A 24667-nucleotide genomic window follows, 5' to 3' on the forward strand; every position below is an offset into this window, starting at 1 on the left:
TATCCTTTGAAAGTCGGTGCTGCGGCTGTGATTTAAATGACAAAGGACGGTTCTGGAGCTATGTTGAAATATTTATGTGTCGGAATGTGCCTGGACCTGGAGACACACATACACACACACTCACATTGTGTGTAGAACCAAGCTCGATAGTTTACATTAGAGTCTGTTGGGGTGTTTGGCATTGAAGAGCCTACCTAGGCACATACATATATCGAATGGAATGGCTGTATCCGCTTTTCGATTCTGTATTTATATGACTTTTTGGTGTTGGCGGAGTATTCCGAAAAATAAAGTAGAAGGAGGGTTTTGTGGATTGAAAAGTACAAAAAGAAAAGAAAGAAAGGGAAAAAAAAAAAAAAAAAGTCGATCCATGCTAACTAACTCAATTTTAAAACCGTGACCGACCCCCCACTGATCTCGTCTCTCCAGGCCAACTCTCCTCAAACACTACCATCACTACACCCTTTTCCACGCCCCAATCACCCACTCGACGCTGCACAGCTTGCACCAAGGCCACGGCCTATTTTTGTCACAACCTGGAATTCTAGATCTACCCTCCTCAGGCCTGGCGCTGGGGGTTGTTTTAAGCGCGAAATGGATGTCGCAGCGCTCCGGGAACGTATCCAAGCCACCCTCAACACCAATGCCGACTCTAGACAACAGGCAGAGGCGGACCTGAAATTCGTATGTTATTTCAGTCGGCGTCTCTGTTTATACATGCATGCTGATAATATGCTCACTATTTTCTACCATTAGGCAGAGGAGCAGCCTGGATTCGTAAATGCGCTGTTGGATATTTTGCAGGCAGAGCAGGACAATGGAGTTCGACTGTCTAGTAAGGAACCAACCCCCGCCATATTTTCTATCTACGTACGCTATACGGAACAAATACCACATAACATTGTCTCGTCTTTTTGGCGAGTCATGTATATACACACATTTTCATAGACTTTTCTGTCCTTCGCATTGCTGACTCAAATCCCTTCTTGTTCGCCTCTTGTAGCGGTGGTGTATCTGAAAAATCGAGTTACTCGAGGATGGGCCCCTGCCGAAGAACAATCCATTCATAAAGCTATCCCAGACGAAGATCGAGCTCCATTCCGAGCCCGTATTATCCCCTTGCTCGCGTCCTCCCCACCTGCCGTTCGATCTCAGCTGGCCCCGATCCTATCCAAGGTCCTCCAATACGATTTCCCTTCAAAATGGCATGACTATATGGACGTGACTCTTCAGCTACTCAATACCAACGACGCAAACTCAGTTTTTGCAGGCTTGCAGTGTCTGTTGGCAATATGTCGTGTTTACAGATTCAAAGCGAGCGACAAGAGGGGGGATTTCGAGAAAGTGGTAGAAATTTCATTCCCGCGATTACTGGCTATTGGCTCTTCACTTGTCGATGAAGAAAGCATCGAAGCGGGAGAGATGCTACGGACAGTTGTCAAGGCATATAAGAATGCCACCTATGTGGGTTATGAAAACTTCTATTTCTAAAAGCGCGGGGACTTTTGAGCATCCCAAGAGTCTTTTACTAACGTGGAACGCTTTTGTTAACTGCAGTTTGAAATGCCAAGTTTCCTAATGACCCATCAAGCAACGGTGGATTGGTGTACTCTATTCTTGAGAGTCATTGGAAAAATCCCTCCAGCGAGTTCTATGCTAGAAGACGTAGATGAGCGGGAGCTTAACCATTGGTGGAAGGCCAAAAAATGCTCATATGCCAACTTGAACCGCCTATTCGTTCGGTATGTTCATGGGAAATTATATTTGAAGGGGAAGGTAATCTAACTATTTGTGATACTTTGGTAGGTATGGTAACCCCAATCTGCTTGGGAAGCCCGGCTCGAACAGATATGCACAATATGCGAAGTCTTTCATCTCGACATTTGCTCCCGAGATTCTGAAAGGCTACTTGGGAGAAATCGATAAGTGGGTTAATGGCCAATGGCTAAGCAAGCCTGCGCTTTCTTATACATTGGTCTTTCTGCAAGACTGTGTCAAGCCAAAGATTACGTGGGACCATTTGAAACCCCACATGGATGATCTAATTCAGCACCTGGTTTTCCCAGTCCTCTGCCAGACCGATGAAGATATTGAACTTTTCGAGACGGATCCTTCTGAATACCTGCATCGCAAGTTGAACATATATGAGGAGGTTTCTGCACCGGACTCTGCAGCAACGAACTTTCTCGTAGCACTCACACAAAGCCGGAAGAAGCAAACATTTTCCATTTTGAGTTTCATTAACGGTGTTGTGAGCAAGTACGAGTCGTCTCCGGATGAACAAAAACTTCCTCGCGAAAAGGAGGGCGCCCTTCGCATGATTGGTACATTGGCTTCCGTTATCTTGGGAAAGAAAAGTCCTATTGCCGACCAAGTCGAGTACTTTTTCGTACGCCACGTTTTCCCGGAGTTTAAAAGCCCCCATGGCTATCTCCGCGCACGGGCTTGCGAAACTTTGGAAAAATTTAGCGAGCTAGATTTTAAGGACACCAACAATCTCATGGTTGTTTATAGAAATATTTTGGATGCGTTGGCCGACCCTGAGCTTCCCGTGAGGGTAGAAGCCGCGCTTGCCCTCCAGCCACTTATTCGCCATGACCCTATCCGAACGTCCATGCAGACTAGCATCCCACAAATCATGCAACAACTCCTCAAGCTCTCTAACGAAGTTGATTTGGATCCCCTAGCAAGCGTCATGGAAGACTTCGTGGAGGCCTTCTCGGCGGAACTCACTCCTTTTGCGGTGGCTTTGTGCGAGCAGCTGAGAGACAATTACATGCGTATTATTGGAGAAATGCTAGATGAACGAAAAAATAGCTCCAAAGACGATGAAGACATTTACGGCGATTTCCTAGATGACAAGAGCATCACCGCCTTGGGAGTACTCCAAACCATCGGAACGCTCATTTTGACCTTGGAAAGCACGCCAGATGTTCTTCTGCACCTCGAAACCATATTGATGCCTGTTGTCACAATTACTCTTGAAAATAAACTCTATGGTTAGATTTCCTCTGTCCGCTTTGATTGACCTGACGCTAACTGCAAACTGTATAGATTTGTATACTGAGGTCTTTGAGATCGTCGATTCTTGCACTTTCGCTGCCAAGTCCATCTCTCCAACGATGTGGCAAGCTTTTGTCCTCATGCACAAGACTTTCAAATCCGGAGCGGAATTGTATCTCGAAGGTTAGTTGATAGTAATTTCCACGGGCTAAGCGTTTGCCCAGCTAACATTCCGTTTTATAGATATGCTGCCTGCTTTGGATAATTTTGTCACCTTTGGCTCGCTTACGTTGACACAAAACCCTGCTTACCTTCAAGCCCTCGTTGGCATGGTTGAAGATATTTTCCACGATGAGAAGGTTGGAGGTGTTGATAGAATCTGTGGGTGCAAACTTGCAGAGGCTCTGATGCTTAACCTTCGAGGGCACGTCGACCAATATATCCCAACATTCATCTCATTAGCGATGGCGGTCTTGAGTTCGAATGAGACACATGCGAAATCTTACCGGATTCACCTTATGGAGATGGTTATCAATTCCATATACTATAATCCTCTATTATCGCTTCAGGTATTGGAGTCCAAGGAATGGACCAATAAATTCTTCAGTACCTGGTTCTCCAATATGGACTTGTTTAATAGGGTCCATGACAAGAAGCTTTGCATCGTTGCCATCAGCGCATTGTTGACCTTACAAGCAAATGATGTACCCGCAAGCGTGCAACCGGGCTGGCCTCGCCTTCTCCAAGGGGTTAGCAAGCTTTTCCAGACCCTTCCAGCTGCCCTGAAGCGTATGTTCACCCTTTACCTTCGACCTGGTTATACGTAGCCAATATACTGACCAATCCTAGATCGCGAAGAAGCTACCAGTCATGTTGATTTAAGCTACTATGAAGGGGATGATGATGATGACGACCCAACCAATGATTGGAGTGGCGAAGTAGAGTGGACAGCGCAAGATGGAGACGAAGGCCCTGATGGAGACCTTGACGATGAGAGCCAATCTTACGTTGAGTTTTTAAACCAAGAAGTAAGATTTTTGACCAATTTTTTGACTAAAATTATTCTTTAGCAAACTCTAACATTCAATTCACAGGCTATGAAATACTCAGCGATGCCCGAAGATGATGATGACCTTGATGAGGAGAGTTTGCTTGAGAGTCCGTTGGATAAAATTGAGCCATACAGCTTGTTCAAGAATGTTTTGATGAGTAAGTTCAATTCTTCTCCTGCCTTTGCTTTCGTGATTAATTTTGTTGGATGCTAACATAATTCACCCTCAGATCTACAACAAGAACAGCCCGCCCTTTACGAAAACCTGACCAAAATCCTCAATTCCGAAGAGCAACAAATCATCCAGACCGTTGTCAACGAAGCCGATGCGAAGGCATTAGATTTTGAGAATGCGAATGCTGCGGCAGCGGCAGCGGCAGCCGCCGCAGCACAAGCAAATGGTGGCGCATAAACATTTGCCGACCAACACCAGCAACAAAACCAGAAACAGAAAAAGACAACGAAATGAAAAATGAGACAAAAGAGCCAAAAAGATGAAAAAGCCTTGTTAATTTCTATTTGTTTATCATATCAACTCCCCTGCCGCATCTTTAACGTGATCTACCTATATACCACTTCCCCCACCCATCTAGGTGGGAACAAGAATTTCTCAGAATGAACAGATTATATTTTCCCCTACTTTACGAACCACCCTTTTGAATTTTCTTCCTTTTATCTTTATATTTCTTAACGCAAAGGTTACCAACTCTAACTCGTGGGCGTGGGTGTTATTTCCGGCTTCAGAAATGCAGTTTTTTCCCTCTCCATTTTATTTCAGTTCTCCTTTGTTCGTTGCCCCCCAATTCACCCTCTTCATCTCGTTACTCTCTCTAGCCATTCTCACCCCTCTCGTATCGCACTTTGATCTTTCTTGGTTAGTTCCTAGTTTTATTTTCCCCATCTACTCCACAGTAACTTCTAGCAATACGCCCTGGATATTTATGAGCTTCTTTCCAACCCAACGACCGCTTCCCTAGCCCCTAAAACGCCTCACGAACATCAACAGGATCTGGTATATTATGACAGTTTTGATCTACACTGGAAAACATTAGATTACTGCCTCGCTTGCCAATGTTTTTATTCTGTTCTCCAATCCTGAATACTCACTCGTGTCCTACACCTAGACCCGCATTTAGTATATACCGGCCTCCGGAGGCAGCAATATATATATGTATATATATCATTAGTCAATCACGCTTCTTCTGCTCCACTTTCGACTCGCCTTTTGCGTTTTCTTAGCCTTGGCTGGGAATTGTCTGATGAAATGCAAATCTTAAAGGTATAAGTTGGGTGGAGGGCGGATAGATATATATCACAACGATAAGAAACAATTTACAAAATGAAAACTTTTAGATGTGTGGAATGAAAATGTGCTTCTTTTTATGTTTCACTAGGGGTAGGATGTATTCGTGCCCTGAGGTATTCATGGGCCTTGGCTAAGTACCTCAGGCCAAATGTTATGAAAAGCGTTGATGAAATACGCTTGGCCGGACATCTTCCTCTGTTAAATGCGAGGGTAGGTCGGTAGGTATACACCAATACGCGGAGAGGGACTTATAGACGATACGGATATTATCACAACCCCTTTTTTCCCTTAAAACGATCTATGACAAGTTTGCTGGCGTGGCACTGGAAGATGTACTCAACTCCCCTTCCACTTAGAACGGAACCAAATACAGCTGATATCATATAATAGCCAACAAATAATAGAAATCGCCATCGTAATGGTCCCATATTCATGTGTTTCCTACCTCGAATCCAATTCTTTGATGCTTGATTGGGTTGGTGTGGGTGGGGTGTGGGTGGACAAGAAGAAACAGACGTCATGATGATGTCTTAACCCCCTTTCCCCCTTTTTTGGAAAACCTATCTAAGTTTTTTGAGGGGAAACTTGATAGTATGTAGATATATATACTTAATGCATACCATCTGGATAAATGAGCATATAATCGCCCTTTTTAAGAAACTAAAAAGAAAACCTAAACATAACTCCCTCCCGTCCCAAATCTTCTTTCTACCCCGTCTCGACGGAGAAAGCGAAAGAACACAACTACCACAACGCCACATATAGTTTATACGTTTCAACATTTATCTGGATAATCTTCAAAGCAAACCACTCCCAGACGGGACACACACACACACACACACACACACACACGCACATATCCCACCAAAACAAACCCAAACCATGTCCTCCCACCACGCCGGCCGCCAATCCCCCTCCCCATCCCGCCAAACCGGTCCCCAAGAATCCGATGTCCCAGGCTGGACCGGGAAGGCCGAGCAGACCGCCATAAACGGCCATGGACTGGATGCTGAACAGCCCATGAGGAATCTGGCGAGTAGTGGACGGACTGCTGCTGGTGGCGGTAGTGCTGGTGGGCGTGGAAGTGGAAGTGGGAGTGGGAGTGGGAGTGGGAGTGGGAGTGTGCCAGGGGCAATGGTTGATAGTGAGGGAAATGTGCACTTGCTGAGTAACCCGGTGCATCCGCTTGAGGCGGAGTCGGAGACGAAGACGGCGAAGAGGGGGGTTGTGGGGATGAAGTAGGTTTTTTGGGGGGTTGGGTTGGATATATGAATAGTACGCAGGGATATTGGTGGTGATGGTGGTGGTGGGGGGAAGGGAAGGGAGGGGGTAGGGGTAGGTTGGTGGTTTGAAGGGGTTGTTGGGAGAGGCTTCTTGTTTTCTTTCTTTTATATCTTTGCTTTCTGTTGTATAAAACAATGAGTTTATTGTCTTAGGTGAATGAATTGATGGGCACCAAATATGGCAACGAGAATGAGCGCGATTGTGGAGGGGATGAGTGAGTATTTTCAAAGTGTATTTGTATATAACCAGGACTACACCACAGTGCACATACCATTCCCGAGAATTGAATTCAGTTTGGAGATAAATGGGTTTTGTAGTAAGAGTTATGTATTATATCAATTTTGTGAATAATAGAGCGAGCTACAGGAGAGAGTTAGGCAGATATCTGGAACAGAAAGCAAGAAAACGAATTTAGAAGTACACAGGTCAAGAAACTAAAGAAGGATCGAAAGTCCCAGCCTTGAGATATTCGGTTATCGTACCATATCATGGTCGTTGACGTCATCACCCCAGGAAAAGCAGAAGAGCTTCAAAAGCTATTAAAAGGACATAAAAAATAAGAAAATGGAATAACCGCCTCGACATATGAACTTCCTCCTCAATCATGCCTTTCCCGTGACGCCCACACTGAAGCCTCAAATGGGGCTTCACGTGGTTTTCTTCTCCGTGGCTTCAGTGGATGTATCATGGCTGGCCTCCCCCTCCTCCTCGCCCTTCCCACTCTTCAAATCTGCCAAACGTCTCGCCTCGTTATGAATATCCCTAACCTGCTTATCACTCTGCAGATAGAAATCTCTCACCTTCTGCCCTGTCGGAGTGCCTAGGGCCTTCTCAAAGTACGAACTCAGCCCGCGCAGGCCACTGGCAGCCTTATCAGAGATGCCGTAGCTAGTATCGATATTCTTAGCCCTATCAGTGGCATGGAACTTGGCGTTGAAGTTGTTGAGCGCGTTCTGGAAGCGGGCAGAGAAGCCGTGTTTCTTGTCGAGGGCGATGGCTTGTTGGATCGCGTGGTCACTGATCACGTAGCCGTGGGCGAGGTATTCGGCGATTATGCGGGAGCGGGGTTTATCTTCTTGTTCGATGTCGTGGACGCCGTCGGTGTCGGGTTTTGATTCGGGGGATTCGGCGTGAGGGTTGGCGCCGGTCAGATCGTCAATGGATGCGGCTGCGGTTACTTTGACGGACGATGGGCCAAGTTGGGTGTTGTCGAGCAGGAGGGCGGTTTTGGCAGCGCTGAAAGTTATGTTTAGCATTTGATGATTTTAGATTTAAAACTGGACGTTAGGTAGTTACAAGGGGAAAACTCACGCCTCCTTCTCAAAGGTTACTGTTGCTGATTGAGTAGCATCTGGCTCTCCTGAGCTAGGAGTGATTGATAGAGAGGTGATTTTTCCACTGGAATATAAATGTTAGTCGCTTAGGTGTTAACAACAGCGATAGGTTTGGGGACACGGCTCTCGCGCGACGCATGGTTCAGACTCGTTATCTGTGCTCCATACATAGAGAGAGACAAAGAGTAATAATAATACATACCAGAAACTAAAGAAATCCCTTACTTCCTTCTCGGTCGTCTTGGATGAGATATCCGCGACATGGACGGTGGTATGCGAAGACATGGTTGAGGATAATATGAGATTGGGCTGTAGTTATATCTGCCGATTGAAGTAGAGGTAGAGAGGTATAGAGGAATCCGTTATCTGGTGATTTATATAGAGGATCGAAGAAAAATTCCAGAGCAATAACAAGTCCCGGGGGAGAGACTCTATTGCAGCTATATATACACCGCGAGGCAAAAAAGACGAAGTCTTGAAGTTTGCCGTGGATGTTGTTTCCATCGTCGTCATCGAGGGGTGGGCGAGCAGCTGCGCCACAAGTGACGTCGTTGACGCTGTGGCTTTCCTTGGCTTCCTAGGTAGTTAGGTAAGCCACAGTGCTCCGAGGTCCCCCGCCAGTTGCCCAGTTGTTGCTTAAACTGGCGGGGTACTTACGCAGTACGTCGCTCTGGTTGATATTTGCATGTGAAAATTAGGCATTCGTTTAAGAGCTTAAATAAATCGAGTAAAATAGTTCTTCGTATTCGGAAAAGAGAGGGTTGCCAGAGGCAAGCTGTTTTTAGTCTTTTAGTTGATCTTTACATCGACCCCAGCCTGGGTTGATCCGCCAAACAAACAAAAGCAATTATGTGCCAGGTAAACAAAGCAGTCTCTTCGTCCACGGTTGACGAAAATAAAACTAAAGGAAAAGAAAAAGAAATTGAAAGAAAGTAAAATGGGGAATAAAATGAGCAATGATAGTTTTTTGTTAAAAAGAAATAGGATAGGACAATGTGATCTCATGTGTCATGGAATAATAATGAGCTGGTCGTTATGTTATGCTTCGTGCATTGAAAAATCGGGAAGAGCATCGCATGAAGAAATTGTAAAACGGCAAAACAGCAAAACAGCAATCAATTAGATGATGATAGTCATACCGCGAAACAAGTGAAACATAAATATTTAAGAGTGGTGTATCGGTTGAGCGGTAGCGTCTTTACATTCTAAGAAGTCTTAAATTCAGCTTCACACAAGGCACTTGATTCTTCACCGCTCGACAGCGGAATCATCAGCAAGCGATGTCGCCCTCAACCCAGTAGTGAGGCTAGAAGTAGTTGTGGCAGGGTCATTCTCTACCGTGCGCGGCTGTTGTGCAGGTTGCGACGCGGGAAGAGCTGAAGGCTGATGGTAGTCCTTCAGGTCGGCTTCCAGTTCTCGAATTCGTCGGCGAAGCATCTCGTTTTCCCGTTTCACAGTGTCTAACTCTGCCCGATGGTGGGCTGCCTCTTCGTATCTTGATAACATGCCCGCGGAGGAGGACATGGAGCCGGATCGTGCGTGGTCTGCCGTCGTGGCAGAGTGTTGGGAGGAAGGGATTGGGACCGGGGGGGAGGTGAAAGATGAGCGGTAGGAGGGAGAGTAAGAGTGAGAGTATGAGTAGGTTGGGGGATGGGAAGGGTTTTGGTTGGAGGTGTGGTGGTGGTGGTGCGATATGTTCTCCGCATGCGGCTGGTATGATGACGAGAGCAACGGGGAGGCGTTTCCTGACTGACGGCGTGATGTTACGGAAGCTTCGCGGCTGAGGCTTCCTCCAAGAGATGGGCGTGAAGCGGAGGATGGTGCATCCCTTTCACGGGAGGGGGCAATGCTTGTCACTCCTCCTGCTATCACTCCTGATATTGCTCCTGCGACACTGCGTGAGCTAATGTTCGAGGAGGATCGATTTCGGTGTGACGGAGTTTGGTGATGTGGATCTGAGGAGTCATTGACGTTGGTGGACGTCGAGGACGCTGTGGATGCCACCGAGGCGGTCTGTTGGCGGAGGAGGGTGAGTTCTCGCGTGAGACGGTTTACCTGGATTTTGATATCGGTCAGCTAGTCACGATTCTTGAATAGAAAAGGAGGAGTTTAGTTCCGTACCACTGCTTCCTGCTCCTTCTCCAGCTCCAAGTGTAGATCAGCAACCGTAAGGGGACGAGGGTGCCGGATGGGACCTGTAAAAAAAGAGAATTGATATAGTTAGCACTAAGCAGAACATGCGTGAAGGGTGTAATAGTGAAGGGAAAAAAAGCAGAGAATATCCCGTACCAGGACCAATCCCCACGCCAGCATTATCGCCAGCGGTAAGACCAGGAGACGTGGGAATATGTGGAACTGGAGGTGGACCCATGACTTGCGAGACTCGTCGAGACGCTGAGGGCGATGGTTGAGCGGATGTTAAGTTGGTGGTTGTAGGTTGCAGGGACAATGTTCGGGAGGGGGCTCGTGGGCGCGGCGAAGGGGGGACAGAATTTAGATCGGGGGCCATAATATATTCTAAAGACAACCTCGTGTCGTATTTTATTGTTTAAAAAAAAGAAATGAAAAGAAAAGAAAAAGAAAAAAAGAATGTCAAAATATGAAATAAGATAAAATGGTGCGGTGGATATATTCGTAACTATATCTATATCCGTGGAATTATCTTGCTATCAGGTGAGCTGAAGGAGGACGCTGGGCGCGGACCCGATATACAGGCAAAAAGAGGTTGGCAGGCAGAATAGCAATCGGTTGCGTAGTGTGAGAATCATACCAGATTCCAACGTTATTTGACAGCCGCTCCCTGAGATGTGCTGCTCTTTGTCGGATATCCAGCGGAGAGCACTAGAAGGAAGCCAATCAACATGGAGGTAGACGGGCAATGGTCAATCCACCAGTCCATCAGTCCCGCGTGCCCGCTGTACGTGTTCTTATAGAGTAGACGTTGGCTTTGCTTCCAAATGACTGCTTGCATGTATTTGGCGCTGGCTGTCAACCGGTCTCATCTGGTCCCGGTCGGGTCGAGGGTTGGTTGGAGTGTTGTATGTATGTAGGTAAACTACAAACTGAGAGGAGTTGAGGCTCGGCGCTGACAAGAACCATAAATTAAGGTTTAATTTCTTCCACCCCTGGAAACGTAGTTAATGTTAATCATCAACACATCATCAAACTTCTGGCTCGACGCTCAATCTTACTAACACACATGGCCCTCGCAGTCATTAATGTATTGTTGTTATCATTAATTATTACTATTCAAATTTAGGGAAACCCCTTCACGTCATCTCTATTGGGCTCCATCTTTTCTAGGAGGAAATATACCTGCTGATTTTGCCGCCCGGAAACTGTTTCTGCTGCTCTATTATATATGTGTTTTGGGGAAATGAGAAACAGTTGGAAACGAGAGAGGGGAAACACTGGAATCAGTAGAGGTGAGAGATATGCTAATACCGCTGGAATGGAGGCGCGGGTATATCAGAGGCAATTAATTCAGAGATTAGACAAACTGCCAGATCATCAAGTAGAGAGATGTGAAATCGGCCCACTCCCTGTGGAAACCACATGTTACATAGTAAGGAGTCCAGGGAAGGTTGAGATGTTTATAGATTCAGTTTTTGGTATACAGGCTTGTTTCCACTTGACATGAATTTCAGACTTCTTGGCAGAGTACTTATTTAACACGAGTCATGATATTAAAAAAAGGATCATAAATTTAAATAGCAGAGAATAGATATTAATTTCTATATAACTGAAATTTGATCATTATAACTTAAGATATTCATTCACTGCACAGAACTATTGATATAAATCATACCATTGTAGAAAATTTCAATGAGATTCAGTTCATTGTCTGACCCTGGGGTAAATGCTATCATCATATAAGTTCATGAAACTCTGATTGATGCTTGTTAGTCACTCTGTGATGAATTCATTTCACATAGAAAACTACTAGACATGGATAGGAAACTGGTTAAGTTTCCATTCACAAGAGTAGCAGACAGTGTCTATCTTTGTATGCATGTACATGTACAAAGTCGCCAGAAAGAGAACCAAAAAAAAAAAAAAAAAAAAAAAAAAAAAAAAAAAAAAGTCAGAAAACATCAAACCGAGCAACAGCGATTTGTAAAAAAGTCGTGAGAAGGAAAAAAGTAGTGAAACGGGCTACACCAAGGCTACTACTATATTCGGGAGTTTTGCCACCTGGATGGAACATTGAAAAGCTAACAAATAGAAGGAATGGAAGGAGATACTCTTGGGGAGCTGCTACATGAAACAACAGAAGACATAAGACAAAAGGCAAAACCCACCAACAGATATCATAAAAAAGGGAGGAGGCGTGGGTGGGTGTGGGGGGCAATACAGGGAAAACGAGGGAAACAGAGCTAAACAAGAAGACAAAAAGGCAAGTGGCTTCGTGCTTTACATAAATGGATGCATACGTTGTCCGTTCCAGTCTTTATCATAACGGTGACATAAAAGCAAGGTTAAGTTCTTGGTTTGTAGGCGAGGGAATGGGAGGTTGGAGGTTGGAAATCCGGTAAGAAAAGGTACGATGACGGGGAGAGAGGAGTGAGGTGGAGATGGGGAGCGGGAAGTATTTCGGAGAGCGGAGACCGAAAATAATGAGGGGAGGCAATTTACCATCACATCATCTGGTTTCGGATTCAAGTCGGAAATTACTTTTAGCCTGTTGTTTCCATGTTCGCACTACCTTCACACGTGATTTCCAAAGAATGCGACTGCAGCTCTTTGTCGCCAAAACCATCTTCATCCTTATTGAGGCCTGGCCCTTCTTGCACAGGTGACACGTGCTCGCTGGGCGCCGGCTCTACTTCCGGTTCTAGATTTGGATTGGTGGAGGAACGAGTTGCATCATCAGTGGATGGTTGCTGAGTCTCTTTCGCGCTCGTTACTCCCTCAAGATGTTCGTTACAACTTTTGTCCTCGTCGCCAATCACAGCGTCGAGGCTCCTGAAATTTAATACGGGCTCAATAGCCGAGTTAGTGGAATTGGGCGCGGAGGTGGATCCTATCAGTTCCCCTGAGGTAGACTCGACCAACGATGAATTGGAAGATGACGTGCTCGAAAGATGTCGGAGATGCGATCGATTTGCTGCTGAAGCTGATGACGGAGCGAATACGGAGGAAAGGTCATCGTCTTCAGAGGGCCTTATGTGTAGCGCGGGTAAACTAGGGGGTTGGGGGTCATTGTGCAGAGGTTCGGATGAGGATGCAGGACGGTCAACAGCCTTTCCTTTGTCGTTCGACGGCTCATGTACAGTAACAGGAAGCGGGGGTTCGCGGTCAGGTCTACCTGTGCTATTTCCAGCAGCATCCAGAGCCACAGAGCTAGGGTTATTGCTGTAAAGGGCATTCTTCCTCGCAAGTTTTTCCGCCCTTTTAGCCTCCTTTTCTCGCCGTTTGGCCTCTTTCTTGGCCTCTTTCTCTTCCTTTCTCCGTCTTTCTTCTTCGGAGGCGAGACTAAGTCTTATGGCTTCCATCATCATCATCTCTTCAAGTTCGTCCACCCGGCTTCGTCGAGAGCTTGCGCGTGCAGGCGCTAAATTAAACGTGCTTTCTGCAAGGGGATCATTTTCACGGTCTGCAGCAGTGGCTTGTCGCTCCGCCAAAAGAGCAACAGAGCCGGCAATGTTAGTTGGACTATCCGATCCATGACCAGTTGTTCGTCGCAACATACGTCTACTGCTGCTTGCCATACCTCTAGATTCACTGGGGTTGCTCATTGCATTAACATACGCAGCTGCATGCAACGCAGTTGCAGCAGCTGATCTCCTGGCCGCCTGTGCCCGTGCCATTTGGAGTTTTTGAGCCCAATCGGGTCGAATCTTATCGGTCGTAATAACAGTTGGGGAATTTGCAGATAGCGAATTAGCACGACATCGTGTGGTTATTGATTGGGGATTGGCATTTCTAGACGCGACGGACGATGTGGACGACGCTGGAGAGGTTAAAGTATTATTCAGGCCGTTACTCGGGAGATAGCTAAGGCCCCTTCGGAATGGGGGTGGTACATAGGAAACACCAAAATCTGGCTGAACGCAAAAGGGGCAGGCAGCTGGTTCGGAGATCAATTGCCCCTCTGGTTGATCAGGGGGTGGTGGTAAGCTGGAATCCCGATGCTCATGTTCGGGAGGATGGGGATTGGCGCGTTTGATTTGTACAAAACATTCCGAGCAGATTAATTGATCACAACATCTAGTTCTATTGAGATATGGGGGATAGAAAAGGAAGCATATCGGACATTCAATCGGGTTCTTATAGAGGTACGCTTCAATTGGTTGGCCATTGACAAATGGGTCCTTGGGAAGCTGTATTTCTCGAGGGGACATCTCGCCTAGTGAGCTATTTTTAGACGATGCCGTCGGGGAGGCCAAAGTTTTAGCTCGCCCACGGAAGAGATGTGGACCTGGCGAGCCTGAACCACTGGGGGAGAGCTGAGGCTGAAGAGAAATGGACGGAGATACTGGATGGGCACTGAAAGAGGTATCGGAATTGTACGACTGCGACCTGGAGGTTATAGGAACCGTCAAGTTGTTTAGATTTTGCTCTGGTAAGTCCCGTTCCTCTGGTGGCCGCGGCGGGGTGAGTTTATATTCTAATTCAGGCGGGATTTCGTCAGGAGCGGGAATCGGAAGACCCTTAGCCGCAGCCATAAGCTGGTGCTCCGTCCACGACTCTGAAAACTCCTCTAAACCTTTCCAAAAAGGGGCAAGTCTTCTCTCAATCTAAATGGAATGTCAGTTGGATGGATATATATTATAAAACCTATCAATTTTATATAAATAAGCAAGGCGCAAGACATTACGGGAAAAAATACATACCATTAATTGGCGCACAACTGCCTTGTTGAAATCCTCAGTACCAGTATAAACTCCTTGTGTCACCAAATAACCACCATCCACGTGCTCTTCTCTCATGCTGCGTTCCCGTTCCTTAATTCTTACAGCTCGTTCTCTTGCTAGTCGTCTAGCATCCCTCTCCTGTTTTGTTTCCTTTCGCTCAACAACTGTGTCTCTCTCAACCGCTGGTCCAATCCCGAGAAACGAAAGATCCGGTCGACTCCCACGGAAGTGCCTTGGTGAGCCTCCGGGATGTGAACCGTCCGATTGATTATGAAAACGACTATGGCCTCCGAACGTCACAGCACCGCCAGATGAACCTCGTCCATGGCCACTTCGCCCAGACGTTCCCACCGGGGGCCTTGCCTCTTTGGTGGCAGTATTTCCCATCGTGGAACGAAGGAGGGAGCACAGGATGCAGTTTTGACAGGGCGTATCCACTCAAGTCCAGGATAGTATAATAGCTCTTGTTTCAGAGAGATAGCCCGCGTCGTCGATCAGAAGGACGCGGAGTGCGCGCAGCTTGCAGTGACGACCTAGAAATTGGTGATAGGAGGGGTAATCAGACCCGACGATGGCTGGGACAGTAAGGATAAGAATCCGGCCATGTGAGCGAACAAGTTCTTCAACATTTAACAAGTGTATGTAGAAGTAGAAAAGAAATGTGTTGGGAGACGTGATACAGTTGGATTAGGTCATGGGTCAAGTTCTAGATTTGCCTGCAGAGCAGCGTGAGATACGGCAGCGGCGAGATGGGCAGCGCTGCACAGCACACGGTATCAATAATGGGATTGCTGTATCAACCGCAGTATTGACTTCGAGAAACCACACACGTTAAAGGCGCCAATCGTTGTCACAGCCGATGCTCCGGATAACTCGGCGATGCTAGCGGTGGGCATGTTAACCTCTAGATGTTCGCTCATGGGTGGGTGGGAGTTGGCACTGGCTTGGCCTAGTTATTCTGCCGAGGCTGGTTGTCCCGATTGGGTAGTTCAATACTCACCGCTAAATCAGATGTGCCAAGGCGTAAGTTACAATACACGGCGTGTATTTATTTCATTATTATTTTAGCCGCCTGCAATATCATGCGAATTAAGCCGGGAGTAAATGGCAACGAAGACACGGCAGTGGCAAGCAGCATCGGTGGCACAATCTATAGGGATGAAGTCGCAATGGCAAGCGCCGATACGACCCGTCTTCATATCTCTCCATTGACGCCAGAGCTCCTCCAATCCATCCTTCGTCTCGCCGCGGTTGAAGCTGCGACAGATATTTCCTACCACTCCGTCCAGACCTTTCCCGAGAACGACTACGGATTTGTTAACCTACCTAAAATGGACGCAGAGAAGGTTGTGAAGAAACTGAACGGGACCATTTTGAAAGGGAAAAAACTAAAGATCCACGAAGCCCGTCCGGTCAAACGCCCTGCGCCAGACGCTGACGGCCACCCCGATACTGCCTCCACTTTACCCCGGTCCAAACCAGACAAAGCCTCGAAAGAGCAGAAAACTACAGATAATATTGTCGATGGGCACGAATTGCCCCAAGGTAGACATGTAAAGCGTGGTTGGACAGAGCCCGCAGGTCAAAACAAGCGCAGTCGCAAGTCAGACAAGAAGGAGGAAAAGCGCAAGTCTCAGTCCTCAAAGTATACAGAAAAACCCGAGTGTCTATTCCGGACGACTGTGCCTCCCAATCGGTCTGACGTCGTAAAAAAGAAGAAGAAATCATCGGAGAAGAAGAAAAAGAAGGACAAGATAAATGGGGACGTGGTTGTGCATGAGTTTGAGAACTTGACCACAATCCCGAGCTTCCTTAGGACTGGCGAAAACCCCCCAGAAGAAAGCCTCACCAGTGAATATGTGGATGGTAAAGGCTGGATAGACCGCGCAGGCAACGTTAAGGAGAAACGGGTTATGAAGGACAGACCTAAAGCGAAACTATTACCGCTAGAGTCGAAAGGGGTTGGGGAAGGCAAGAAGGGAATGATGGAAAAGGTTGTCCCACAGCGACCAGCTCATGCCGAGGTGGACAGTGACGAGACTTCGTCTAGTAGTTCTTCCAGCGAAAGCTCCTCTGAAGAAGAAGACAGCGATTCCGAAGAAGGCGAAGAAGCAGATTCTGGCCTCTCGTCCACCTCTTCATCCAGTGGAAACAACTCAGCCTCATCATCTCCATCGTCTGAAAGTGGCGAAGAAGAAGAAGACGAAGAAGGGAAGGAGGAGGAGGACGAAAAGGTGCAGAGCATGAACAAGGAGCATGTCAAACAAACCAACAACACCATAAACACGACCACCCACCCATCTATCCTCCTAACTCCCAGCAAAGACTCACCAAATCCACCCGCCACGAGGAAAGAAAAAACCCCAGGCCAAGACTCCAACCCCATCCAATCACCAGCAGTTGCCACAGAAGTCCACCCTCTCGAGGCCCTTTTCAAGCGACCCGCCAAACGACGTGGTTGCAGCAGTTCGAAACCGCCTTTAGAGATCAACACGCAATTCAGTTTCTTCGACGGTGGTGACGACGATGACATCGAAGAAGAACAAGATGACCACGCTATGACGACCGCAGAGCATAACCGCTCTTACCACTACCTCAATATAGGAGAGCCGCAAACCCCTTTTACGAAACAGGACCTTATGTCACGAACTGTGCGCAGCGCGGCACCCACTCCAGACACTGCCGCTCCGAGCAGGAGTAGATTTTGGGACGATGATGATGTTGATGAAACTGAAGCTACTTTGGCTACGCCCTCGAAAAATCTGACAGCGGCTGGTGAGAAAAAGGATGAAGAGAAGAATGAGAGTGACTTTGCGAAGTGGTTTTGGGAGAATCGGGGCGATAACAATCGGGCATGGAAGAGGAGGCGGCGGGAGGCGGCGAAGGAGAAAAGGCAGAGGGAGAATAGGCAGAAGGGAATTCGGGGGAAATAGAATAGATAGATGGGGCAGTGTCGACAGGTTCGACGTTTCACTTTTTTTTGGTTTTCGATTTTAGTATGTTCCGCGTCCATTTTTCTGAACCTACGATCCGTTATATTTCTATGAGTTCTGCTTGTATATTCATGGCGAGGAGTTTTCATGTCCGGATATATATCGTCTGTTCGCAATGGCATTTCCCATGGAGAAATTAGAATTGAGTGCTTTTCAGCTACTTGTTGAATATCTCTGATGCTGAGGATGACTTTTGCTCCGTCTTCTACCAACTGCACCTCTTCCCTATACTTGCCAACTTTTGTTAAAGCCTTTGGAGGAGTGAGTCAGTCACGGTTGATAAGTGTGGATAGGCTGGAGGGGCACGGCTGGCGAGAAAGTTTCGGACCGTAACTTAAAATCTGGGGCCTGGAAACCACCTGGGCTGAGTTGAGAACGAAGAATGGGCTTTCCTAGGAATCTCCTCTGCAGATTTTCCCGACAGAGAAGCCAATCCCGAGCTCGGGATCGGCAAGCGTCGATTGCCGAACCTTCCAAGTCTCACGGCATATCACGTGCTGATTCGCCAAGCCTTTTGAACGCCATAACATCATCAGAGCAGACTGAGCTTCGAAGCCGCAAAAGACACTGAATACCTCCACGAGCATCTCTGAATGGAGATATCATATAACACGTCGCCGTCATGATACCACGAAGTACTTTACTCATCTTACTCATCGCTATCTCCCTCACTTCTCTCGTTTCCGCCTCCAGTGAGTAGCTCCTTAGCTTGACCCCTTCCAAGCTGCTCTCCCCTCCTACCGGCTGCGCTTCGATGCTAACAGGTTCCCTACCTACCGAACAATTAGTTCATACCTCATTCTGCAAATGTACATGTTTCTCCAACAGCACCATTATCCAGCTAGGACCCCCCCAAGCGAAGCCCCTCTCCCCATCTCCTGCCATATTCTTCTTCCCTCGAGACGATAAGGAGGACGGAGACGACAAGAAGGATCCGGAGAAGGGGGATAAGAAATATAGAGCGCTGAACTGTAATGATTGCAATCGCCGATTTTGCCTTGGCTACGGACTGCCCAAGTGTAAGGGGGCGAAGGAGGATGATGTTGTCACATCATGTTTTCGTGAGTACTGCGTGTTCTTCATCTTGGCCATAGCCACAAGTTCGGACTCGTCTGGGGATGGATAACAAACATACCACAATATCTCTATTTGGGACATGACACACTCTATATACATAGTTAGAACTGGCACTAACAGTTTATTAGAGCGCGACTCTAACAAGGACAAAGCTGTCGTTTACATCTTCATCATTGCAACAGTGGGACTATTAGTATGGGCGGCAGTAAAGCCATTGGTAGAGAAATGGATCTTAGTAAGTCTCTCTCCATTCCTCGGGGATGACGGGCGCGAAATAAATCATTTTCCTTTTGCCATCCTTGGGTCGTGCGTGCTAACTTGATCTCCTCGATATATAGGCAGTAAGGGAGCGGAGATCGTACCTCCCAATCCCCGGTCAAGCTCATTAAGTCGCGGAGCACGATTTATTTACACGATTTACATTGGAATTTCGTTTGCATACCAGGCATTTTAATTTTTGGTTTTAGAATCCTTTGTTGATTTGTTGGGAGTGGATTTGTTTACCTCGCACGAGCTCTGTTTTTGGAGCACTTTTTTCTTGTCGAAGCCATGACTTTTCATTATCATGTCTCTCTTTTCTTCGGGGCTTTTATTTTTTTTTTTTAATTTTTTTTTTTTCTTCGTTTTCGTATTTTTGGAAACCCATGGCACCATGCATATGGGAAAGGGGTTAGGAGGTTGCTTCTTGGCACATGGACCACGCATTTTACTGCACATTTACTTCCGGTCAGATGAACCAAAAAGAGAAGCAACTTTGGAAAAGGGATTGGTCCTGTTACCTTTTCTATTTGCCAGTTGGTCACAAGATTCTATGTGCCTGTGTCGTGGAATATGTACATACATATCAATAGACAACACTGCAAGAGGTAGCTCAAAACGGATATACAGACTAGTTTTGGATTGCAGGATGCAATCTGGGTGTAGTCCGTGGCGCATTCCGGTTGGTTCGGTCCGAAACTTGTCTCTTGGTTAAACAGAAGAAATTCATAGCTGGCTTTCCACAGGCCTCCAGTGGGGTGGATAGTGTAGTGATAAAAGCACTGTCCATGGAAGGCTCATGGTAAGTAGAAACTGGCTATAGAATGGCTCTTCTGAGACATTAGAGTTGCAGATTCAAATTCTGTCTTCATTATAAGAAGATTTTACTATGATCTATTGATTACATTTACAATCCGAGTCTTGACTCCAGAGGATTAATCAATAGATTAGAAGAAAATGGTTTTCAATATATGTATATGATTCAGACAGAATGACATTAAGTTCAAGTGTATGAAAAGTATCTTTATATTCACTCAGATTCAATCACATTTTGATGATTTTCTCTGAACAGTCTAGTTTAGAGAATAGAGATATCAAAGAATCAGAAATATAATAGATTTCAAATTAAGAGTAGTGAAGAATTTCTTCTGATCAATATGTAAAATCATATAATTAGTAAAGACTAAAGACTGCTCGAGATATGTATACACCTCAGTGAGAGTAATCAGATGAGTAATTAAAAATAAATTCTGCTCTCAGATTAATAAGATGTTGAGAGAGATCTTCTGCATAGTCTCTGACTGAAATAGAAGAGTTAGTTATAGCAGTCTATAGTGACAAATGTGATATATGAGTATTTTATACGTGTTACAATGAGCACACATCAATGATACTGATTGTATTAACAATCAAGATCTTCTCATTGAAGATTGTATGAAATAATCACTTACATTAGTGAAGAGAAGAGCTCTTGACCTGAGACAGTCTGTATTATACTCAGGCCAGCCTTCAGAGAAATCTATATTCAGAGGTCTCTACGCTCAGAGATCTCTATACTCAGAGCCGCTCTATACTCCAGGGCTCTATACATAGAGAGACTCTATACTCAGAGTGAGAGAAGGCTCTATTCTCTCATCTGAAAGCGAGACAATAATTAGCATCATGTCTTGCCATTGATATGATTAATAAACAAGCTGAATTCACAGCTTTCAGTCAATAAGCAGTCAATAATTGAGATGGCAGAAAAATACACGAAGTGTTGGCTCACTCTCAGATGAGGGGATCTAACTAAACCATATAGAGTAGTCTAGTGTAACTGGTGCGTGACTATAAAATCAGTATTATGTGGAATTAAGCCTGTACACTGAAAAACATTGAAAAAAGCCATTTGACACATTTGTCGCCTGTCGCAGAGTACGGATATCTGCAGTATCAACAAATTAGATGCATCAAACATACATTTCGCATTTGACAACAACTACTTTGCCGCACTGGCGCATGGATTTGCCCACTTCCGGCCTGGGCGGCAAGCCACGCACTCACTTGGCCATAATTTAAAACCAATTATTTCTTCCGGGACGCGCTAGTGGCGAACATTTCTATCATCTCGTAGACTTTGCCAACAGCTAAATAACGACCGAGTCCGAACTGGGTGTGCTTCAAAGGGTCCTCGGAGGCGGGAGATATATCGCAGCAGTGTCTTTTGAGGCAATTGCATCAAAATCTCGTGGAGTTAGGATTTGATAAGGAAAGGGGGATAAAATCCCGTGCTTATTAATACTCTATTCAATTGAAAAACGGGCTGACTTCTCCCTGCGTTTGAGATGGAATTCTATGAGCGGGGAAAGGGAAACAGCACCCACATACATATGGCGATTCCGCCGCTCATCGGAGTAGCAGGCCTGGCCTAACTGCAAAACTGTGGGGCAGTGTGACTGAAACTATCTCCACATACCATCAACTAAGGGGGAAGACTGGAACCATCTTCATCTGTCAAGTACTGGTACTCAACATGCTCTTAAGCGATAAGAGAATTTGAGCGCGGTTGGGCGGTTGAGCGGGGATGGACAAGTACCAGGTACTTGTCCATGCGTCATAATGGAACCAAGAAATGATTTTACGGAACGTATGGTTCCTTGAGCCGAAGCCGATATATCAAGCTTAAAACCCCGCCACTGCTGTCATAATTACTCACACTGCGTTCATTTCTATTGTTTATATTCTTTTGCCGAACTTGCTGTTAAACACCGCCAAATCTCCCATTGTGCTTGATAGGCACTTTACACTCTTGTTCCTGTCTGTACTCCGGTCGTGCTAAAAAGTATCGAGTCGAGATTGAGGACTCAAATCGCCATATCAAGTCGTTGCGAGGCGTATCTCAACATCGAGAAACCGATGGGTTACCGCCGTCGACATTGTTAGAATCGATCGGAATCTGAGTTAGACAGGCACAAGTGTCGGATTCGTGTTGAGGGGATAGCCGTAAGGATCAAATTACTCTGTGAAGAATATGTCATTAACACCTCAGGCAAGACCAAACGGCTCTTCCTCCACCGCCAATACGACCAATGCCACCGCAACGCCTACTGCAAATCGGCTCAATGCCCCCGATGAAGCCTTTCCCACTATACAGCTCTTTATTCTTGGTAAGCATATGCCCATACTGGAACATGTGGGCTTTACAACCATCGAAACTAACAAGTGTGTACTAGCACTATGCCGCCTGGCTGAACCCATCGCCCTAACCTCCATCTTCCCTTACTCATGGATAATGGTTAAAGACTTTCACATCGGCCGTGAAAACAATGCCTCCTTCTACGCCGGAATTCTCATTTCTGCCTTTGCTCTGTCGGAGAGCTTGACAGGCATGTTCTGGGGTGGGCTGTCTGATAGAGTTGGCCGCAAGCCAATCCTGCTCTTCGGCTGCGTAGGTACCATGCTCTCTCTGCTTATAGTCGGGTTTTCCACTAGTTTTTGGGTAGCACTACTTGGTAGGGTCATCGGTGGAATTTTGAATGGGAATATAGGCGTGATCCAGACAATGGTGGGAGAGTTGGTCAAGAAGCCAGAACATGAACGTACGATTTTCCTTCAACCTATCCAGCTCGTGACATGTTCTTTTACGTCTAACTTATTGTTTCCCACAGCCCGTGCCTACGCGGTTATGCCATTTGTCTGGTCTATCGGCACTATTATCGGCCCAGGTAAATTTTATATCCGCATAATCCTATCTCCATTGCGTGTGAATGCTTGAATACTGATCTACCATTCCTGTAGCAATCGGAGGCTACTTCGCAAGACCCGCTGACTCCTTCCCGGATGTATTCTCCCATTCTGGAATTTTTGGCATTTTTCCTTACCTTCTCCCCAACATTATTTGCGCGTTGTTGCAGCTCATGAGTATCATAGCAGGGTATTTGTTCTTGGAAGAGACACATCCCGACCTACTCAGGGGCGCAGCGGCTGTCGAACATCCACATGACGAGGAGGAATTTGGGGTACCACTGGGCGCAGTGGCTACAACTGGCTCTACAGCTCACGCCTCAGCTGATCTGCGCGCGAAATCATATGGTACTTTTAACGACGTGGAAATGCACAATGACGAAGAATGGGATGTTGAGCCGGACGGAAAATCCCTCGAAAGTTCTGCTGCTGAAGAACCTAAGGTCTTCACGTACCGCGTCACCATGCTTGTGATCGCATTGGGGATATTCACCTATCATTCCATGACGTACGATCATCTACTACCTATATTCCTCCAAGATGAAAGATCCGGAACAGCCTCCACAATCTTAAAATCACCATTCAACATCCCCGGCGGCCTGGGCCTTCCAGTTCAAACAGTCGGACTAATCATGGCCGTCAACGGTATAATCGCCCTTCTAATCCAAGCCATACTCTTCCCACTCCTAGCAGAGTGGCTGGGCGTATGGAACGTCTTCGTGCTGGTTACCGTCCTACACCCAATCGCATACTTCATCGTCCCCTTCTTGGCCTTCCTCCCGCAAATCCTACTTTTCCCTGGGATATATATTTGCCTGACGATCCGCAACATATTCTCCATCCTAGACTATCCAGTCCTATTGATCCTCATCAAACAAGCCAGTCCGTCACACTCCGTGATCGGTAAAATTAACGGTCTCGCCGCTTCCGCCGGCGCAGCGTGTCGAACAGTTGCGCCGCCGGTTGCCGGGTATCTTTATAGCATTGGCTCGAAAATCGAATTCACTGGCCTCGCATGGTGGGGTAGTGCGATTGTTGCTATTGTGGGAGCTTGTCAGCTATACTTCATGCAGGGCAAGAAGCACACGACCGTGTCGGTTACGGCGCCGGATGTCTTTCTTCATCACCCTCATCATGGGGAGGAGGAAGAGCCATTAATCCCCGAGATTGTCCATGTTACTGTTCATGATAACGCTTAGCGGGCTTTGATTTTCCCTTAGGTTACGCTTGCTTATTTAGCCTCGTGAATTGGGTTGAAATTGCCCCCTACCTGTCCTTCTGCCGTGCTTCTTGCCTTTTACTGGTGGCGTTACTTTACTCCTTGCGGGTGATGGATCAAGTGACATATGGTTATACTATTATTATTATTCCCCCATAAAGAGTATTATAAATAATGTGTCTATGGGTGATGGCTAGTTTTGTTTTCTTCCGTTTTTTCAATCTCTACTTTATATGTTGGATTTGATACTCTTGCGAGGCAATTGATTTTATTTTATCATACACTTTTTTTTTTTTTTTGGGAGAATTGTTCACGCTTTACGTGATTTGGTTTTAATACGGGGTTACAGTACACTACACTCTCCCAATCCAATTACTCCAATTGATATTATTATTGATTTTCTTTCCCCGTAGTATCTAGCTGAATAAAATAATTCTATCATTCTCAACTTAACGCTAATATCATGTGATATAATCATGCTAGACCATATGTAGTTTAGCTTTATTTACATCCGTTGCTCCCCAGAACAATGCCACAGCAACGACCATCGCAAACATTCAGT

The 24667-nt window shown here is 46.2% G+C and overlaps 8 protein-coding genes across 12 annotated transcripts; 5 read left to right on the forward strand and 3 right to left on the reverse strand.

The window, feature by feature from the left end:
- Positions 1-594: 594 nt before the first annotated feature.
- On the forward strand, positions 595-4466 carry BDBG_07005 (nonsense-mediated mRNA decay protein; the record flags this gene model as incomplete). Its single annotated transcript, XM_031722884.1, has 10 exons — positions 595-684; positions 757-835; positions 1004-1464; positions 1558-1742; positions 1807-2999; positions 3055-3186; positions 3247-3792; positions 3853-4031; positions 4098-4212; positions 4285-4466. 10 exons carry the CDS (start codon positions 595-597, stop codon positions 4464-4466), a joined length of 3162 nt encoding a protein of 1053 aa, XP_031579907.1.
- A 1416-nt stretch (positions 4467-5882) lies between these two features.
- BDBG_07006 lies at positions 5883-8162 on the forward strand. 2 transcript variants are annotated; one of them, XM_031722886.1, is made up of 2 exons: positions 5883-7325; positions 7430-8162. In XM_031722886.1, the coding sequence occupies exon 1, from the start codon at positions 6243-6245 to the stop codon at positions 6600-6602; it is 360 nt and encodes a 119-aa protein (XP_031579909.1). In that variant the 5' UTR covers positions 5883-6242; the 3' UTR covers positions 6603-7325; positions 7430-8162. The 2 variants fall into 2 exon arrangements, with proteins under 2 accessions (XP_031579909.1, XP_031579908.1); XM_031722885.1 differs by having other exon boundaries at positions 5883-8162.
- Positions 7292-8263, reverse strand: BDBG_07007 (actin cytoskeleton protein; the record flags this gene model as incomplete). The annotated part of the gene is made up of 3 exons (XM_002622450.2): positions 7292-7880; positions 7956-8042; positions 8181-8263. The coding sequence occupies 3 exons, from the start codon at positions 8261-8263 to the stop codon at positions 7292-7294; spliced, it is 759 nt and encodes a 252-aa protein (XP_002622496.1).
- Positions 8264-9226: 963 nt separating this feature from the next.
- BDBG_07008 (uncharacterized protein) lies at positions 9227-10487 on the reverse strand (the record flags this gene model as incomplete). The annotated part of the gene is made up of 3 exons (XM_002622451.1): positions 9227-10033; positions 10100-10173; positions 10268-10487. 3 exons carry the CDS (start codon positions 10485-10487, stop codon positions 9227-9229), a joined length of 1101 nt encoding a protein of 366 aa, XP_002622497.1.
- Positions 10488-11524: 1037 nt separating this feature from the next.
- Positions 11525-15781, reverse strand: BDBG_07009 (protein SIP5; the record flags this gene model as incomplete). Of its 3 annotated transcripts, none has more annotated exons than XM_031722888.1 (3): positions 11692-13574; positions 13692-14718; positions 14815-15781. In XM_031722888.1, 3 exons carry the CDS (start codon positions 15220-15222, stop codon positions 12655-12657), a joined length of 2355 nt encoding a protein of 784 aa, XP_031579910.1. The 3 variants fall into 3 exon arrangements, with proteins under 3 accessions (XP_002622498.1, XP_031579910.1, XP_031579911.1); XM_031722887.1 differs by having other exon boundaries at positions 12655-13574; positions 13671-14718; positions 14815-15222; XM_002622452.2 differs by having other exon boundaries at positions 11525-14718; positions 14815-15738.
- Positions 15782-15917: 136 nt separating this feature from the next.
- Positions 15918-17768, forward strand: BDBG_07010 (uncharacterized protein; the record flags this gene model as incomplete). Its single annotated transcript, XM_002622453.1, has 1 exon — positions 15918-17768. The coding sequence occupies one exon, from the start codon at positions 15918-15920 to the stop codon at positions 17766-17768; it is 1851 nt and encodes a 616-aa protein (XP_002622499.1).
- A 682-nt stretch (positions 17769-18450) lies between these two features.
- Positions 18451-19294, forward strand: BDBG_07011 (uncharacterized protein; the record flags this gene model as incomplete). The annotated part of the gene is made up of 4 exons (XM_002622454.1): positions 18451-18520; positions 18617-18889; positions 19034-19140; positions 19244-19294. 4 exons carry the CDS (start codon positions 18451-18453, stop codon positions 19292-19294), a joined length of 501 nt encoding a protein of 166 aa, XP_002622500.1.
- Positions 19295-21195: 1901 nt separating this feature from the next.
- BDBG_07012 lies at positions 21196-24660 on the forward strand. Of its 2 annotated transcripts, XM_031722889.1 has the most exons (5): positions 21196-22145; positions 22197-22309; positions 22376-22741; positions 22811-22867; positions 22941-24660. In XM_031722889.1, the coding sequence occupies exons 3-5, from the start codon at positions 22435-22437 to the stop codon at positions 24083-24085; spliced, it is 1509 nt and encodes a 502-aa protein (XP_031579912.1). In that variant the 5' UTR covers positions 21196-22145; positions 22197-22309; positions 22376-22434; the 3' UTR covers positions 24086-24660. The 2 variants fall into 2 exon arrangements, with proteins under 2 accessions (XP_031579912.1, XP_002622501.1); XM_002622455.2 differs by having other exon boundaries at positions 21633-22309.
- Positions 24661-24667: the final 7 nt, after the last annotated feature.

Source organism: Blastomyces gilchristii, assembly GCF_000003855.2.
Source record: "Blastomyces gilchristii SLH14081 genomic scaffold supercont1.17, whole genome shotgun sequence".
NCBI classification, from domain to species: Eukaryota; Fungi; Ascomycota; class Eurotiomycetes; order Onygenales; family Ajellomycetaceae; genus Blastomyces; species Blastomyces gilchristii.

What these genes read in the sequence shown, in the direction of transcription:
- BDBG_07006 (XM_031722885.1), top strand. Translation starts at nt 6,243, where the DNA reads ATGTCCTCCCACCACGCCGGCCGCCAATCCCCCTCCCCATCCCGCCAA.
- BDBG_07012 (XM_002622455.2), top strand. Translation starts at nt 22,174, where the DNA reads ATGTCATTAACACCTCAGGCAAGACCAAACGGCTCTTCCTCCACCGCC. An exon ending in TATACAGCTCTTTATTCTTG is followed by an intron (nt 22,310 to 22,375) that starts GTAAGCATATGC and finishes AGTGTGTACTAG; the next exon opens with CACTATGCCGCCTGGCTGAA. An exon ending in CAAGAAGCCAGAACATGAAC is followed by an intron (nt 22,742 to 22,810) that starts GTACGATTTTCC and finishes TGTTTCCCACAG; the next exon opens with CCCGTGCCTACGCGGTTATG.